Raw genomic sequence first — 17,804 nt, 5'->3', positions numbered from 1 at the left:
GAATGTAATTTATTTTCTCTCTTTGAAGTTTAATTTCTTTAGATGTCTTTAGATAAACACAAATTACTAATTTTTTTTTTTTTTTTTTGCGATGTGCGGGCCTCTCACTGCTGTGGCCTCTCCCGTTGCGGAGCACAGGCTCCGGATGCGCAGGCTCAGTGGCCATGGCTCACGGGACCAGCCGCTCCGCGGCATGTGGGATCTTCCTGGACCGGGGCACGAACCCATGTCCCCTGCATCGGCAGGTGGACTCTCAACCACTGTGCCACCAGGGAAGCCCCAAATTACTAATTTTTAAAATATTACATTATTCCAAGTTTCCAAAATCAATGAGTAAGTTTAGAAAATATATTCAAGTTAACATTAAGGAGAGTATAGCCGCTGTTAGTAACTAAGAATTTAGCAAAACAGATTATATCTCAAGCTTGACCCAGATAGTATAGTGTTTGTAATATTGTCTCATTCCAAGATTTATAAGATCCTAATTTATAAAGATTAACTCATTTAAGTTATACACCCAGATTTATATTTATATTCTTTTAAATATTAACATAATTATAAAGCAGAAACTAACACACCATTGTAAAGCAATTATACTCCATTAAAGATGTTGTAAAAAAAAAATAAATATTAACATAAGTAATGATTATTTGACCTATAAGGGAACTGTAAGAGATTTAGGAAATTCTTTAGTTTAGACTTATTGTTAAAGAAATGCAAAGCCTTACGTGATCTAAGAAAACGTGTGCATTTTTATTTCTCACTTTAGTAAAATCAGGGAGAAGTCCCATAGCCATTTTAGGTCTCAAATTTTAGACCACATTGATTTATCGAATGATTTACTTTGCTTTAGAACAGGCCCATGAAGCCTGTCTTATTAATGTAAAAGCTCTTTCTCTTGTGAGCACCATTCCTCTGGCACCTGTGGTGCATTCGGCCCATACGTGGGGAACACATAAGTTCTGCAACCCTACTGCTTTAGCAACAACTCCATTCTGCCATATCTCAATGTCTAGTTCATATCAGAAAAATAATCTCACACTCAACAACAAGAAATTCTTGGGCAACCTGAAAATTAAGCAGCAGGCATTTTTAGAAAAGAAAAAATATATTCAGACAGCTGTTCTGAATATAATAAGAACAATAAAATCAATAAGAACAACAAAAAAATAATAATTATAATGTGCTTACTTTGAAGGGGCTTTGGAAATTTTCAGCCCAGGGCCTCGTTTTAGTAGCAATATTAAGAGATTATAGGGCTGGTTCTCCAATAGGACCCAAAAGTAAGTTAATGTATTTCCTCCGTTTCGCTGGTTCATATTTAGGGATAAGTATGGAGCCACAAACCTCAGCTCTCATCTTCCCTTTTGACTGAGTCACTGGTGATTGATGTTACATATTAATATAAACGAGACAGGACCTTCAAACTCTAGGAAGAGAAGAATTATATATATTTTTTATTACCTTAATGCATGTGAGAGGAGAGTACTGATGATCTTTTTTTCTGCTTTAACAAAATTCTTTCAATATTTGTAACATGTAGGAATTCCAAAATATCAATTTGAATATTGCAAGAGAGACACATTTTTATATAAGACAATCAAAATTACAGACTTAAAAGCACTTAAGGGTTGTTTTCACAAGGCATAGCAACAATTTCTAAGGTCCAGGTATCTTGTAAGATTCCCTTGTTATGATAAAACAATAAAACACAGCAAAAATGTTCTTACAAAATATTTTCTGACTTGTAATACCATCTGCTTTTCTTTGCAGATGCAAGGGAAAGAGGGAACATTTTCTTTTCATGAGGCTGAGATTTCATTCATAAAGCATTAGGAGGTCCATAGCTGAAGTTCTATTAATTGGCACAAAGAAAAGAAGAGAGTTTGAGAAGCTCAAACTTATACTATGGAAAGGATAAGAGCAAAATAGATTATGAACAAAGGGACTTGGGGGCATGTACTGTTTATATCTCCAGTTAGAAGCATTTTTTAATGTTTTCAGTACCACTTCTATTTCTTGATTCACAAATGAGCTACATTTTGTTTCATTTTTGTTTTGTGTCCAGGTATGTTGGAACATTTGCAAGTTATAGTGCCTGTTTTTAATTGATGATTATTAGTTATTACTCTTCAGGGTTCCCCCCCCAAACATATCTTGATCAAATTCAAAAGGATTAGAGCATTTAAAATACCCTTATGTAAGGCAGTACATTTAGTATACCTTGATCATACAATTTCCAGTATGTTCATTTAATCTAGGATTACAGGGGCTAAATATTTTACCCTTTGAACTCTTTCAAAACTTTTCTGACTTTTTATCATGGCAACACATGAATACAATTATTTAGACTCAATTCTGTACACTTAATTTTTAATCAATGTATACTGCTAGTTTTTGGTTTTGTTTTCTTAAACTCACCTTTCCCACTGTATAAAATCTTAGTTTTGATTCATTGCATGATTGGGTGGTACAATTTTAAACTAACGTTTTATGCAGTGTGTGTGAACGTTTTCATGCAATGTGTGTGAACGTTTTCATGCAATGTGTGTGAATGTGTGTGAATGTACATTTTATGACTTCCTTTATGTCCTTTGACTGTCTTCACAGATGAATGACGTGTATCTTGGTCTTAGGCCTCCACTGTGTTCTTCACACTTTGACTTTGTTACATTACTTTTTTCTAGTGTTCTAAAGAGAAGTCTAAGGATAACCTGACACTTCAACCCCTTAACTCCCTCCCACCTTCCCAGACTTTCTCACTAGTGTTCTCAGGATTTTTTTTAATTACTTTTACATTTTATTACTTTTGATCTGTGGGAAACATTTCTTTATTCCCCTCAGAAATGATTTCTTTAAATTGGTTTTTTAAAATGACGTCAGGGCTCACTCTGTTGCACGTGCTGTCTCTGTCTCTCTTTTTTAAGAGCATCTAATAGTCATTAGTTGTAGCTCTGTTCCTATATAACTCTTACTTATTTTTTGTCCTCTAAATCTTTTTCCTCCTTCCTTCTTGGGGAGTTTCGCATATTTATTTATATTGATTTTGCTTTTCATTTCTTCAAATTCAGATTTCAGTTCTCTATTGTTTTTTTTGTTTTGTTTTGTTTTGACTTTTTTTTTTTTTTTTTTTTTGAGGCATGCGGGATCTTAGTTCCCCAACCAGGGATCGAACCTGTGCCCCTTGCGGTGGAAGCGTGGAGTCCTAACCAGTTGACCTCTAGGGAATTCCCCTGATCTCCACTTCTGATGTGGTATTCTTGTTTCACAGAGTCTTCCTATACATTTAAAATGTAAAGGAAGCCTTTCTAAGCGCTTTCTTCTGTTTCCTAGTTTTCTGGGTTTTATACATGTGCTTATTTTCTGTCCCTTAGTGTAATGTTTTCTTTCTGTTAAGCTTTAATATTTTATCCACACGTCCCATAATATTGGAGTCTCTTTTCTGTCTAGAAGAGCTCTATCCAAACATAGTTTATAAGATTTCCCTTGTTTCCCTAATTGCCTACCTGGCTGCTGATATAAACCCTTTTGTATTAATCTGCTCAGGCTCCCATAACAGAATACCCAAAATAGCACAGACTTAAACAATATAAATTTATTTCTCACAGTTCTGGAAGCTGGAAGGTCAAGATCAGGGTGCTGGCAGGGTTGGTTTCTGGTGAGGCCTCTCTCCCTGGCTTGTAGATGGCTACCTTCTCATTGTGTCCTCACATGGCCTTTTTGTGCGTGTGCTCACTCCTGGTGTCTCTTCCTCCCCTTATGGGGACATCAGTCCTATTGGATTAGGGGTCCACTCTTACAACCTCATTAACCTTAACTACCTCCTTAGAGGCCCTGTCTCTAAATACTGTCACATTGGGCTGGGGGTAGGGCTTCAACATACAAATTTGGGGAACAATTCAGTCCATAACAACTTTTCAAAGCAAGGTGAGGTTTTCAGCCTTGAGCCATGTTCTAGGTCATCCACTGAGGTCTAATTCTGGACTGAGGAGGGAGTTTCTCCTGTTCCTACCTCTCTATACCCTGATTTTGATGTAGAGAACCAATTCTCAAGGGACTCAAGTTGATAAGTCCTTGATTAATGGGAGTAAATGGAACAATTCCAAGTTCCAGGAATGCTGCTGCCTGACTCTTCTTACCAATAGCTGATATTAGTCCCAGCCATGGTCAAAGCCCAAGTCGTCTCTAAATATGAGTCTCTGAAAATAGGGGCTCTACATGTGCTTCTTATTTTCTTCTTCTGTTTCCCTTCCTCTTTTACTTTATTTTTAGAAACCATTTTATTTTATTTCTGATTTCCTTCTTGTTTTCACTGTTAAGGACAGGGTTCCTCAGAAAACATAGGTTGGCTCCCATGAAGAAATGAGCTCCTGGCAGACAGTTTTGTGGTTGTCACAGCTTTTACGTCTGATTTCCTGCCCACCTCTGTTCTGTTTCAGAAGTCAAAGAATGCAAGGATACAGCCATCCTCCAGTCCACCTTCTTCCAAGTTGTAGTTAAAGGAAATTTCTCCCAGATTAAAAAAGATTATAATGTGAAGATATTTTTAAAAGCTTGCATACATATTTCGTGGGGGAACTGGGCAGGTGGGGATGGAAGAGACAAGCTTCCTCCCCTCCCCTCCCTAACTCTCTATCAGAGCCCTGTGCTTTAGTTAAATCATTCTCATTCTGTGTCGGGAAGCTGGATTTTCAGAACAAATCCCAAAGACTGGGAAACCACACGCTCTGGCTGGGTGAGTGGGGGTTATAATTATTCTCTGAGGAGTGGTCATTTCTATTTTCCTATATTGTTTTCCAGCTTGGAATCAGTCCTGCGACCTAACTACGGTTTGTTGCCGAAATATCTCTAAGGCTCTCATCAGAAGCCAAAGCTTGTTATCTCTGAATCCATCAACTAATAATCTCTTGGATGACAGAGTGAAGATGTCGTGTGAGGCCTTAATGCATCCAACGTGTAACCTAGAGAGATTACCGTGAGTCTTTCTGTACTATTTTCTATAGATTTATTTTGTTCAGTCTTGCGTAGCTTAATTATGACCTGAATGGGGAAACTGCTTGGGTCCTGACATTAATTGGCTCATTCATCAATCCTGCAAGACCTCCTCCTTTTCTTTTTCTACCTCCCTTCCTCTTTCACTTGACTTGTAGACATCTCTTTATGATGGACATCTTATTTTCATTGTTTTCGAGGCTTATCCTCTCTCCTCCTATGTTTTGTTTCATCATACCCTGTCCATAGCTGCAATGGAATTCATGATTTAAGTAGGTTTGATGAGGTTGCTTCTGTAGTAGAGATGTAGGGGTTGTGAGTACCAGCTAACTTCCCTGTGAAGGAGGAGAGAAGGACGCACTTTGGGAATTGACTGATCCCTCCCCATCTGTCTTTCTCCTTCAGCTTAGAAAGCTGTGGGCTCACGGTAGCTGGTTGTGAGGATCTCTCTTTGGCTCTCATCAGCAGTAAAAGGCTGACACGTTTATGCTTGGTGGACAGTGTCTTGGGAGATAGTGGAGTAAAGCTTATGAGTGATGCCTTGAAACATGCAGAGTGCACTCTACAGAGCCTTGTGTGAGTGTCTGCTAGTTGTCCTCCTTCCAATGTAATACACATTTTGAAATATATTTAAGCTGGGAAAATATTATGGACCTATTGTGTCCCTTGCTTTTTCCCTAGAATCTTTAATGACAATGAAGATGATGAGGATGATGATATTAATAATCGCCATTTATTTTGTCCTGACTTTGTGCTGGGCCCTGCGCAAAATTTGTTTAACCTGAACGGCAGTACCTATTGGTGTCAGATTGGCCACCTGAGTTCTAAGTGCCTCACTGAACAGGTAAGGAGTGTGAGGCTTAGGAAGATTATGCAGCTTTCATAATGCTTACAAGAAAATGATGGATTTAGGACTGAAGTCCACCCATCCAACTCTATATTCTGGGCTCCAAACAGGTAAATATATATCAGTATGATTAAACAAAAACCATTGAATGCGTTACGTGGTATGGCTGGATCATGGTGTGATTATACTGTTCGTTGCTGTTACGTAACTTCCTAGACGTGGAATTGACGAGTCAGAATTTTTTATTTTGTCAGGTATGGTTAAACTGCCTCCAGATAGATTGTATACATTCCTTCAGCGGTTTAGGGACTTACATTTTTAATATCTTCACTTTGTATCTATAAGCTTCTTTATCAATACTAATTAGATAGTTGAAAATAACTCTAAAAATGATTTGATGTTGAATATCTTTTCGAATGTTTTTGGCCTCTAGTATTCAAGGAATTGCCTCTTCATAAGGCTCAGTTTTCTCCTGGATGTTTTCTGTTATATATGTTATGGTATTAATATCACATATACATTGTTACTATTATTTTTTATATGTCGTAAATAACTTACCTAGCATGTTGCTGTATTTCTAACTTTATGGTCATTTTAGGATATAGATGTTTACAACTTTTGTGTAGTCAAATTATGACTCCTCATGACTTCTAGGAGTTTTTTCATAATTGGAAATACCTTTTTTTAAAAAAAACCCACTTATATCATCTTTTGCATATTCTTTATGACTTAATTTTTAACATTTAAATTTTAAATTATTCCAAATTTATTTTGTTATAAGGCTTAAACTTACTTTTCCCTGTATATTAGATCTGTTGTCCCCAAATCATTTACGGCATAATATATCTTTTCCCTTCTGATTGGAAATGCCACTTTTATTATGTACGAAAAGTCCTTAGTTAATTATGATTACTGTCATTCTACTCCATTTGCCTGCTCCTGTGCTCCATAGAGCTACTTCTGCAGTAAGATACTATATTTATATACAGTGTAAGGAAGTTAACATATTGTTTATAGTAAGAAAAATTCTGAAGAACAAGAATCCAGTTTGTAGCCCAGTTTGGCGCAAACCTAAGGATCCCAAGTGAGCCAGCCAAAGAGGCAATGGGGGAAGAGGGCATTTCATTGGACATGGCGTGCTGTCAAGTAAATATGGGATTGTAACATGAAATCTCTTCAAAGATGTAAATCTCTAGGCAGTAGAGCAGTGATTCCATCTCTCCTTACACTGTCCTTCCCACAGGCTGAGGCATTGCCATTTCACTTCATCCAGCAGTGAATCTCTCTCAACCTCCCTCCTACGCAACAAGAGCCTGACGCATCTGGATCTGGGGTCAGACTGCCTACAAGATGATGGAGTAAAGCTTCTGTGTGATGTCTTTCGGCATCCAGGCTGCAGTCTCCAAGACCTGGAGTAGGTGTTCTGTGACCTTACTTTTGTGTAGCTTTATGTACTGTGAGGGCAGGGGAGATGCGGAAAGAAAGGCTGGGAGCAGAGTATTTGTCAGAGAAAAGAATACACAGCTGATTCCCTCTCTCTCATTCTGCCTGAGACAAGCTGGGGAAATCTATTCGTCAGATTTTTCTAAAACAATTGCTACAGTAATTACAGTCAACTTCCCTCATTCCCTCAGGTAGGGAGGACCAGAGACATCAGACAGAAGGGTAGCCATTTCATTTTTTCCTTGGTTGTGCTCCAGGGAGTCTACTGTGTGTCTTCTACCTTACATCCATGAAGCCGAAATTGTGCTCTACTAGTTTTTCTTTCTTAAACTCAGGTTTATAATTAGGTCAACTTTGAAAGAAACTGGGAATGAAATTTTTTAAAATATCCAACCATCCAGTCATTCTTAAACAGCGACCATTTTTACTCCTATTATGTTCTCCCTTGCTCCGGGAGTGGGTAGACATACATGTGCATGATAGGTGGATATGTAATTGTGATTACTGTGTAGACATGGCTTTGAGGTTTCCTTTTCACATGATAGTATTTCAGAAACACATTTAAATACTTACATACAATTATCTGATTTTTTTAATGGCTACATGATGTTTAATATTTCATTAGGTAAATATTGTGGCTCGAGTGAAGCAAGATAGAAGTGTCGCTTAGAAATCTCACTTTCCAAAAAAAAAAAAAAAAGAAATCTCACTTTCCCACTAGGGCCTCCCATGGGACTAGTAGCCTGGGTGAGTCATTAAGGGCTAAGCCCAACATTGTTTTTCTAGAATGATAAACTGATGATCAATGGTATACCCAGAAGTGTTTGGCCTGACTGGACTGACTCACGATAACCAAATTTCCAAATGAGTTTAATAGTTGATTGTCACATCTGTAAACACCAAGGTGATTGAACTCTTGGATCCAATAAGCACCTGTACTTCCTCTGGGAAAATGTATATGATATGGGTTACAATGTGATTCTCTGGTTTCCTTGATTATTATTCAACTAGAAGACATTTTACTTCATGGAGTTTATCATTAAATCCAGTGCCTTGGGACTTCCCTGGTAGTCCAGTGGCTAGGGCTCCACGCTCCCAGTGCAGGGGGCCCGGGTTCAACCCCTGGTCAGGGAACTAGATCCCACATGCATGCTGCAACTAAGAGTTTGCATGCCACAGCTAAAGATCCCACATGCTGCAACTAAAGATCCTGCATGCTGCAATAAAGATGGAAGATTCCGCATGCCGCAGCTGAGACCTGGAGCAGCCGAATAAATAAATAAATAAAAGATCACACTGTGTATTTAAAAAAATAGATTAAAAGAATAAATCCAGTGCCTTCATTTCAGCTACAGAGATATAATTTCTAAGTGACCTATGCACACAAGATGTTTGCTTAGCCTGCTTTTCCTCCTTAGCATTGCTGTAAACACACAGACCAATTTGTACTTCCTTAGCTACTCTCACAGCCTCTCAGGGTGCCACTTCTCTCAAGCAATATTTACAACAAATATGAGCTAGATGCTGAGAGGGCTAAAGGTTATCTCTGAGGTTATGCTCTTGTCCTCAGGTAACTCACAAAGTACAGACGGCAGGGAAATAAATATAAAGCCAACTATACATAGATTCCATATGTTGTTAAAAGGATATGGCAGAAGTCCCAAGGAGCAAGGAATGGGACAGAAGACACTGAGTTACTTTAGTCTTGAAAGATAAAGAGGATTTTGTTATGTGCAGATATTCTAAGCAGAAGGAAAGAAGAGAGAAGAAGGGGGGAATGCAGATAGATGTGATATATTTGGGGGGAAAATGGATGGGTATGGTTGGAAAATAGGGTGGGAACAAAGTATGGAAAGAGAACCCAAGGCCAGGTTGTGGATGCTCTTGAATGCCCTACAAAGGGCTTGAAGGAAATGCTTTTCTGTATGTAGCTTCTTTCTTCTTCAGAAATATGACTTTTAGATTCCTGGGCAGCATTTTTATTTCAAAAATATATTAGCAACTGAAGGCATAGAGATCTGTGAGTTCCTTGGGAAAGTTATATCCATTTTTTTTTGGTATTGATAGAAATGAGTGTTTATACCCTTGATCTGGGAAGCTTACTAGAAAACAACCTATTTGTGAGAGAAGGCAGTTTTACCTGCTGGCTTTTTTCCTGCTCATTAAGAAATCTCATCTGTTTTTACTAGCAGTGTTAGACCTTCCTATGTGCACCCTAGGTTATAGATAGAAAAGGCTCAAATACCTGGGCATCTCTCCTAGGAATAAACTAATAAAACCTCACAGCTGAAGATCTCACTTCTCTTTTTTGTTTCTCACAGAGTGATGGGCTGTGTTCTCATTAGTGCATGTTGTCTGGATCTGTCTTCTGCTATTTTGAACAACCCAAACCTGAAGAGCCTGGACCTTGGGAACAATTACCTGCAGGATGATGGAGTAAGAATTCTGTTTGAGGCTTTGAGACATCCAAACTGCAATATTCAGAGGCTTGGGTGAGTTCAGTTTTCCATTAGGAAAATGATACCTATTTGGTGGCTTATACAGCTAGAAGAAATTTAGTATATGGAGAGACGATGAAAAATAAATGGGGCTAGAAGGTAAGTTATTCTCAGAAATGAGAATCTGAATTTCATATATACGGATCAGTATATTACATGTTATTAGTATAGAAGCCATATTTCACATTTCTTTGTGTCCCCCTTAGTACTTTGGACAGGGTATGTATTAAGTAAACAGCACTTAATTTAGGTCTTCCGTGTTCTGTCATCCTTAGATATTCCATCTGTCCTTGAATTACTTTTTCTTATTAAATCAAAGGTTTTACTAATCATTTTCTATCTGGAAAAATGCTGTCTGTGGTCTCAAGGAGCTTGCAATCTAATAAAATCTCGTCCTATGTTCTGAGTACTTTTTATGTTCAATGATGTATTGTTTAGATTTTTATTTTCTTTTTAAATCTTGAACTGATTGATATTGGCTAGTACATTTTTACTTATACAGCATGAATTATTGACCTCTGGGTCAAGAATTTTGCTCTACATGTGGGAAGCCTAGACACTATGATACATCTTCCTGGCTCTTCCAAGAAAGTGCTGCTTTTCTATGTTTCCATTGTCAATTTATATATGTATTTTTCACAATTCTGATGTAACTTTGGGGTCTGAATTTTAATTTTATTCTGCTTGTAACCTAATAAGTTAGCCTATTACTGTTGAGTGGATGCTGGCAGGAGATGTAGAATCCTATCAGAGACAGAGGACTTCATTCCTCAGAGTATAGCCCCATAAGCATTGGGCATGTTTGTGTCAGTTTCCTGAGTGCCCTAGGTCCCACAGGGTTGATGTGGAAGACTTGGATGGATGCCTCCACATGCAGTGGGTTGCATTCCAGGAGAGGAACGCTTGAGTTTGGGGAACTCACCATTTTATAGCAAGCAGAGAGCAAGCCTGCCCTTTGTCCTGGAGGGAGACATTTCTTCATCCCTCAAGGTTGCTCACTGCACACACATCCTAGGAAACAGCCAGGTAAAGTATTGTCAGGGCCTTGCATTTTTGTCAGTACAACATGTGGGAGAGTGAAATACCCGTGGAAGAATGTCTCCCCAAAATATCCAACACTTTTCTGACACAATACAGTCTTCGCTTCTGGTGAATTTTCACGTGGATAAGCCACTCCACTGGCTACTCTGATTAGTCTGACCAACAGAAGCTGGGACTAAATTTGTTCAGCTTGTCTCATGTGCCATTTAATTAAGGCTGCTATCAACAGGACTCCAAGCACAGGATGAGGCCAAATTGTAGTATTGGTTTAAACCATGCCCCAGGGTCCTGGGCTCAGCAGCTGAGTAACACCAGGAGGAACAATGGGTCTGGTTTTCCATTACAGCTCATGAAAGGGAATTTAGAATGACCTGCTGCTCTTGGTGTCATTGGCAGTAAATAAAGGAGGCCAAAGATGGGCCAAAAACAACCCCTTCCCCGTTAAAGAGCCGTTCAGTGGTCTACACTTCCCCACACGCAAACACATAACCTGAAGGTGCACAGGTCGCTCCGGCGTGGGGTTTGTTGTTATATTTGATTTGGGTCACCATTACCTTGATTTGGTTATATCAGGTGGGCGGTGCCACTGAGTAGTTACAGCTGCTTTGTTTGCCATATGTGACATAACCCACAGCTGTTCCCAGCATCAAGAGAGTTTTATGAATTCGTATGAGTCAGACTGAAGCAAAGTCATACTGTGTCTATACACACGAGAGGGGTCCACATTTGGGGTCTGCCATTGATGGCCTCAGCACAACAGAATAGCTCAGGGTCTGCCATGTCTGTGTGAAATTTTCCATTCTCATAGCATGTGGACAGCATGACAACTGGGCGGTGGGTCAGGTTGCCAGCCGCAGCTGCTGCTTGACACAAGCAGACCACATAATTATTTTGCCAGGCAGTAGTGTTGGATCTAGGGTGAAAAAGAGAGCCTTAGCTGTTCTCCCCACTCCCTGAACCTCCCAGGTTCTAAGGTGCTCCTTCCCCAGGTATTAGTGTTGCTAGTCTTCCCCCCCAGCCATGAAGTCAGTGTGTCCACCGCAGTGTCTATAACTTCGCTTTTTCTCTAATCATCTGCCACTGGCACCGAGGGCTTCAGTCCAGAGCACTCAGGTGGGAAAGGGACAAAAGCAATTTTACAACATTTATAGAAACCTGTTATATTCCACATCTTGGCTTGTAGGGGGAGTTGTCCAGCATTGTACTCAACCAAATGATCATTATCCTCATGACCTAGAGCCTTGTCAATCCAAAAGAGAATCCAGGGGCTTCCCTGGTGGCGCAGTGGTTGGGAGTCCGCCTGCCAATGCAGGGGACACGGGTTCATGCCCTGGTCCGGGAAGATCCCACATGCCGTGGAGCGGCTGGGCCCGTGAGCCACGGCCGCTGAGCCTGCGCGTCCGGAGCCTGTGCTCCACAATGGGAGAGGCCACAACAGTGAGAGGCCCTCGTACCGCAAAACAAACAAACAAACAAAAACAAAAAAACACAAGAGAATCCAGGCATCTGATCTGAATGAAGTTTGAATCCCAAAGACCCTTTTTGGCTGGCCTGCCACCTGGAGGGTGTACCAATCAGGGTGGCCTGGAGTTGCTGTTAGGGAAAGAAAAGCATCATGCCGAGGAATGGTCAGGATACAATCCTGAAACTTCAAAATAGTTTTTTATAGAACCTTCTATCCCTTTCATCCTAATCATTACCCAGGAGGTGGCCAAAAAGAGATGAGGCATTTCAGGGGATAGCCACATTTAGTGACCAAACTGCCCCACTAAGGAATGTAGACCAGGAGTTGGTGAGGGAGGTACAGTCAGTAATCTTTTTGATTTAATTTTGAGGGGCCAGTCCAGAGATTTTTTGCATATCTGAAATTGTCTTAGTTTTCTATGAACTTGAATCGCCGCTTGGTTGTGTTCATCATATTCTGGTTATCCTCTCAGGGTTCTGCAGAGTCTATTCCCTGCTAGCATTGACTCTTGTTGTAGAAAAGTCTGAAACCAGCTGATTCTTCCCCTTCAATATCCTTACTGGTTAAAAAGAATTTTTTTTTTTTTTTTTTTGGCCTGTAATGTCCTTAGAATTTCTTCTTTGGCCCAATAATTAGTCTTGTGTTGAATTTTCTTTATCAATATTTTTTCTCATATGCCATTTAAGTCTGCAGATTGTGCTCTTTTTTCTGTAGCGTTTCCTATCTTTAGATTCTGCTTATCTATTTGTCTTATTTTTTTCAACATGCTTATGTTGGATCTCTTTTGTCTGTATTCCTTATCCATAATTTTCTTTAATCTTTTAAAACTCATTCTTCTTTTGCTGGATTTTTCTAACTCATCCTACATATTCCTAAGTGTATTTTTAGCAGTTGTGACTTCTTTTTGCTTCTTTTAATGTGACCTTCATTCTATAATTTTTATTTTTCTCTTCTGTTACTTTTAAGCTCTGCCAAATTATGTTTTAAACATTTTCTTTATAAAATGTAAAATACAGAAAAATAAATAAAACTAATATTTTAAAAAAGCAAACGTGTATATAATCACACTCAGATTAGGAAATTGAATTTTCCCAGTAAACTAAATTCCGCTCAATCATCCCTCCCAAATCACAGCCTCTCTCCTCTTCAAGCAGTAAACCTCATCTTGACTTTTATAGCAGTAATTTATGTGTCTTCCTTTACAGTGAACCGTAATATATGTAATCATAAACTCTATACTTGAAATTTGCTTGATTTTGAACTTTATAGACAGGGAATCATACTTTATGTATTCTTTTGTGTTATGATTTTCTTTTTGCTTAATGTTATGATTGTAGGAGTCATCCGGTTGTTTCACGTGGCTGTTCTCATTCATTTTTATTGCCGTAAAAGATTCCAATGAATGACCATATGATAAACTATTGCTATCCTAAAACAAATAGACTGCCAGATATTTCTCTGGCAAAAATAGGTTTATTGGGGATCAGCAGAGAATCGTAATTTGGGGACTGTAACCATAATGAGCCATGTGCAAGTCTCCACATGGCAAGGAAAGGAGAATGCGTTGATAGAGAGGAAAAGGAAGCTGGAAGGGCTACAGTAAACTAAGAGTCCACGGCTTTTCACTGGCTAAGTCCTTGCCAGGAAAGTCCTTCCAGTTGGGCTCTGCTATCTTTGCAGGGTGTGAGAGCTCCCTCTTCTGGTCTCCCAACTCTACTTAATTGAGGTTTCTGTTTATTAGTTCTCCTCTACTATAGAACCATTCCATTGTTGGTGGACTTTCGGGTTGTTTTCATTTTTTTTCTTTAATGATTAGTGCTGCTCTGAGTATTTTAATACATAAATTGCGAGATGTGTACACATTTATCTAGGATAAATAATTGAGTGGAATTGTTATATCATGGGGAAAATCCCCAAGGATTGTACCAATTTATTCTACCACTGGCAGTGTGTAAGAGTTCCTGTTGCACTCTATTCTTGTCAATTTTGTCAGACTCAATTTTTTAAATTTTAGCCAATCGGGTGTAGTTTTAGCATATGGTTGTGTAGGACTGAATTTATTTCTTCTTTGAACTTTGTAGAAATTTCTGGTGAAGCTATATGATCTGGAGTTCCCTTTTTGTGGAGAGTTTTTTGACTTCTCACTCAATTTTTAAATAATTATATATTTATGTAGGTTTTCTCTTACTGAGTAATTTTTGGTAAGTGATATTATTCCTGTGATTTTATCCATTTCAGCTGAATTTTAAAACTTACTGGCAAGTGTCTAGTATTATTATATTATTAATCTGCTTAATTTCTAAATCATCTCTAGTGTTTAGATAGCTAGTCATGTTTCATATTTCCTTCTTTTCCAGCAGGCTTCAGGTTATGATTTTCCTTCAAATCACTGCATTAACTTCACCAGACAAGTTTTGATATTATCTGTAGTGTTTTCTTATTTTGAGTCTAAAATAGTTAACTTCCCTTATGACTTTTTCTTCAACCCATGGATTATTCTAAAGTGTACTCCGTAATTTTCAAATATAAGAGGGGTTTCTTATTATCTTTTTATATTTAATCTCTAGCACTGTAGTTTGAGAACATACTATGCATGATTTCAATTTTTAAAAATTTGTTGACATTTATTTCATGGCCCAGTTTTTATATGTGTTCCAAAGTGTGCTTAAAAAGAATATGAAGAGTTGTGGGTTGCAGTATTTTGTATCAGTTAAGATTGTTAATTCTGTTGCTCAAATCATCTGGTATTTTTAGTGATTTTTTCCCAGATAATTCGATTATTGTGAAAAATACGTTAAAATATCTGTTATAATTACAGATTTGTGTATTTCACTTTGTAGTTCTGTTAGTTTTTATTTTCTATATTTTGAGACTTCTATTAGAGACTGCAAATGATAATGTTTCCTGATGAATTCTTGATAACCTTTCATGTCTTATAATGCTTTTAACCCTAAGGTTTATTTTGTGTGATATTTATGTACCTTGTGTCATAATTAGTGATATTGTTGCTCCACCACATTAATGTGTATTCCATGTGGGCAGTAACTGAAAAATATGTTTATATACTCAGCACTTATATAGGCACTCAAATGTTGAATGGCTAGATAAACAGAAGGTGAAAATTAAAATTAGTTGGTAGGGGGGATCATCAGGTCCGAAAGGTTGAGTTTAACATACTTCATCAGTTCATGGTATTATGTATATATTTTTTTAATTTATTTTTTTATTGAAATATAGTTGATTTGCAGTGTTGTATTAATTTCTGCAGTACAACAAAGTGACTCAGTTATACACATATATGCATTCCTTTTTGTGTTCTTTTCCATTATGATTTATCCCAGGATACGGAATATAGTTCCCTGTGCTATACAGTAGGACGTTGTTGTTTATCCATTCTATATGTAATAATTTGCATATACTAACCCAGAACTCCCAGTCCATCCCTCTCCCAGCCTCCCTCCCCCTTGGCAACCACAAGTCTGTTCTCTATGTCTGTGAGTCTCTTTCTATTTTGTAGATAGGTTAATTTGTGCCATATTTTAGATTCTGCATATAAGTGATATCATATGGTACTTGTCTTTCTGACTTACTTCACTTAGTATGACAATCTCTAGGTCCATCCGTGTTGCTTCAAATGGCATTATTTCATCCTCTTTTATGGCTGAGTAGTATTCCATTGTGTATATATACCACATCTTCTTTATCCATTCATCTGTCGATGGACATTTAGGTTGCTTCCATGTCTTGGCTATTGTAAATAGTGCTACTATGAACATAGGGGTACATGTATCTTTTTGAATTATAGTTTTGTCTGGATATATGCCCAGGAGTGGGATTGCTGGATCATATGGTAATTCTATTTTTAGTTTTCTGAGGACCCTCTTTACTGTTTTTCGTAGTAGCTCACCAATTTACACTCCCAAACCAACAGCACAGGAGACTTCCCTTTTCTCCACACTCTCTTCAGCATTTGTTATTTGTAGAGTTTCTAATGATGGCCATTCTGACTAGTGTGAGGTGGAACCCACTGTAGTTTTGATTTGCATTTCTCTAATAATTAGCCATGATGAGCATCTTTTCATGTGCCTATTGGCCATCTGTATGTCTTCTTTGGACAGATGTCTATTCAGGTCTTCTGCCCATTTTTCGACTGGGTTGTTTATTTTTTTGTTGTTGAGTTGTATGAGCTGTTTGTATATTTTTGAAATTAAGCCCTTGTTGGTCACATCGTTTGCAAATATTTTCTCCCATTCCATAGGTTGTCTTTTCATTTTTTTATGGTTTCCTTTGCTGTGCAAGAGCTTGTAAGTTTGATTAGGGCCCATTTGTTTATTTTTGTTTTTATTTCTCTTGCCTTGGGAGATCGACCTAAGAAAACATTGGTACGATTTATGTCAGAGAATGTTTTGCCTATGATCTCTTCTAGGAGTTTTATGATGTCTTTTATATGTTTAAGTCTTTAAGCTATTTTGAGTCTATCTTTGTGCATGGTGTGAGGATATGTTCTAACTTCATTGATTTACATACAGCTGTCCAACTTTCCCAGCACCACTTGCTGAAAAGACCATCTTTTTCTCATTTTATATTCTTGCCCCCTTTGTCGAAGATTAATTGACTGTAGGTGTGTGGGTTTATTTCTGGGCTCTATTCTGTTCCGTGGATCCAGTTCATGGTATTATATTGTCTATGGTTTATGCAAGGGCCTTCTGTCAACTATTGGTTGGTTGATTAGTTGGGTAATTTATATCCATTAACCATGTCCCCTTCTCACCTATAGGCAACTTACCTAATGTGTTTGAAATATGCCATAGAACTATATGTACCTTATAAAAGATGCAATGTTATTTTTAGAGGTATGAAATTTTTGCATAAATGGCATGGTGCCATTTATATACCTTACCTTTTCTTCCCTTAATTTCTTTAAAATACACAGGACATTTAAAAAAATATATTAAAAAAATTTCTTTTTCATATTATTTTTCATTGTGGTTTATCATAGTATATTGAATATAGTTCCCTGTGCTATACAGTTAGGACCTTGTTGTTTATCCATTCTATATATAATAGTTTGGACCTGCTAGTCCCAAACTCCCAATCCAACCGTCCCCCACTTCCCCTCCCCCTTGGCAACCAAAGACTGTTCTCCATGTCTGTGAGTGGTTTCTCTTTTGTAGGTAAGTTCATTTGTGTCATATTTTAGATTCCACATATAAGTGATATCATATGGTATTTCTTTCTCTTTCTGACTTAACTTCACTTAGTATGATAATCTCTGGTCCAACCACGTTGCTGCAAATGGCATTATTTCATTCTTTTTTATGGCCGAATAATATTCCATTGTATATATGTACCACATCTTCTTTATCCATTCCTCTGTTGATGGACATTTAGGTTGTTTCCATGTCTTGGTTATTGTATATCTTGCCTTTTAACACTCAATACCATATTTCTAAAATCTACTTATGTTGCTCCATATATATACATATATATATATATATATATATATATATATATATAT

General features: G+C 37.9%; 1 protein-coding gene across 1 annotated transcript in view; it reads left to right on the top strand.

Moving 5' to 3' along the window:
- The window catches only part of LOC113625048 (NACHT, LRR and PYD domains-containing protein 14-like), a 47,565-nt gene that overhangs the window by 12,153 nt on the left and 17,608 nt on the right, over positions 1–17,804 (top strand). The window contains 4 exon segments of the mRNA XM_027115500.1: positions 4,801–4,975; positions 5,398–5,568; positions 7,083–7,253; positions 9,604–9,774. Of these exon segments, the coding sequence (XP_026971301.1) occupies positions 4,801–4,975; positions 5,398–5,568; positions 7,083–7,253; positions 9,604–9,774 (688 nt within the window).

The sequence above is a fragment of the Aethalodelphis obliquidens genome, unplaced genomic scaffold, assembly GCF_003676395.1.
Source record: "Aethalodelphis obliquidens isolate GAN/ISIS:26980383/991018 unplaced genomic scaffold, ASM367639v1 scaffold14, whole genome shotgun sequence".
Lineage (NCBI taxonomy): Eukaryota > Metazoa > Chordata > Mammalia > Artiodactyla > Delphinidae > Aethalodelphis > Aethalodelphis obliquidens.
This window is presented reverse-complemented; position numbering and strand designations above follow the sequence as displayed.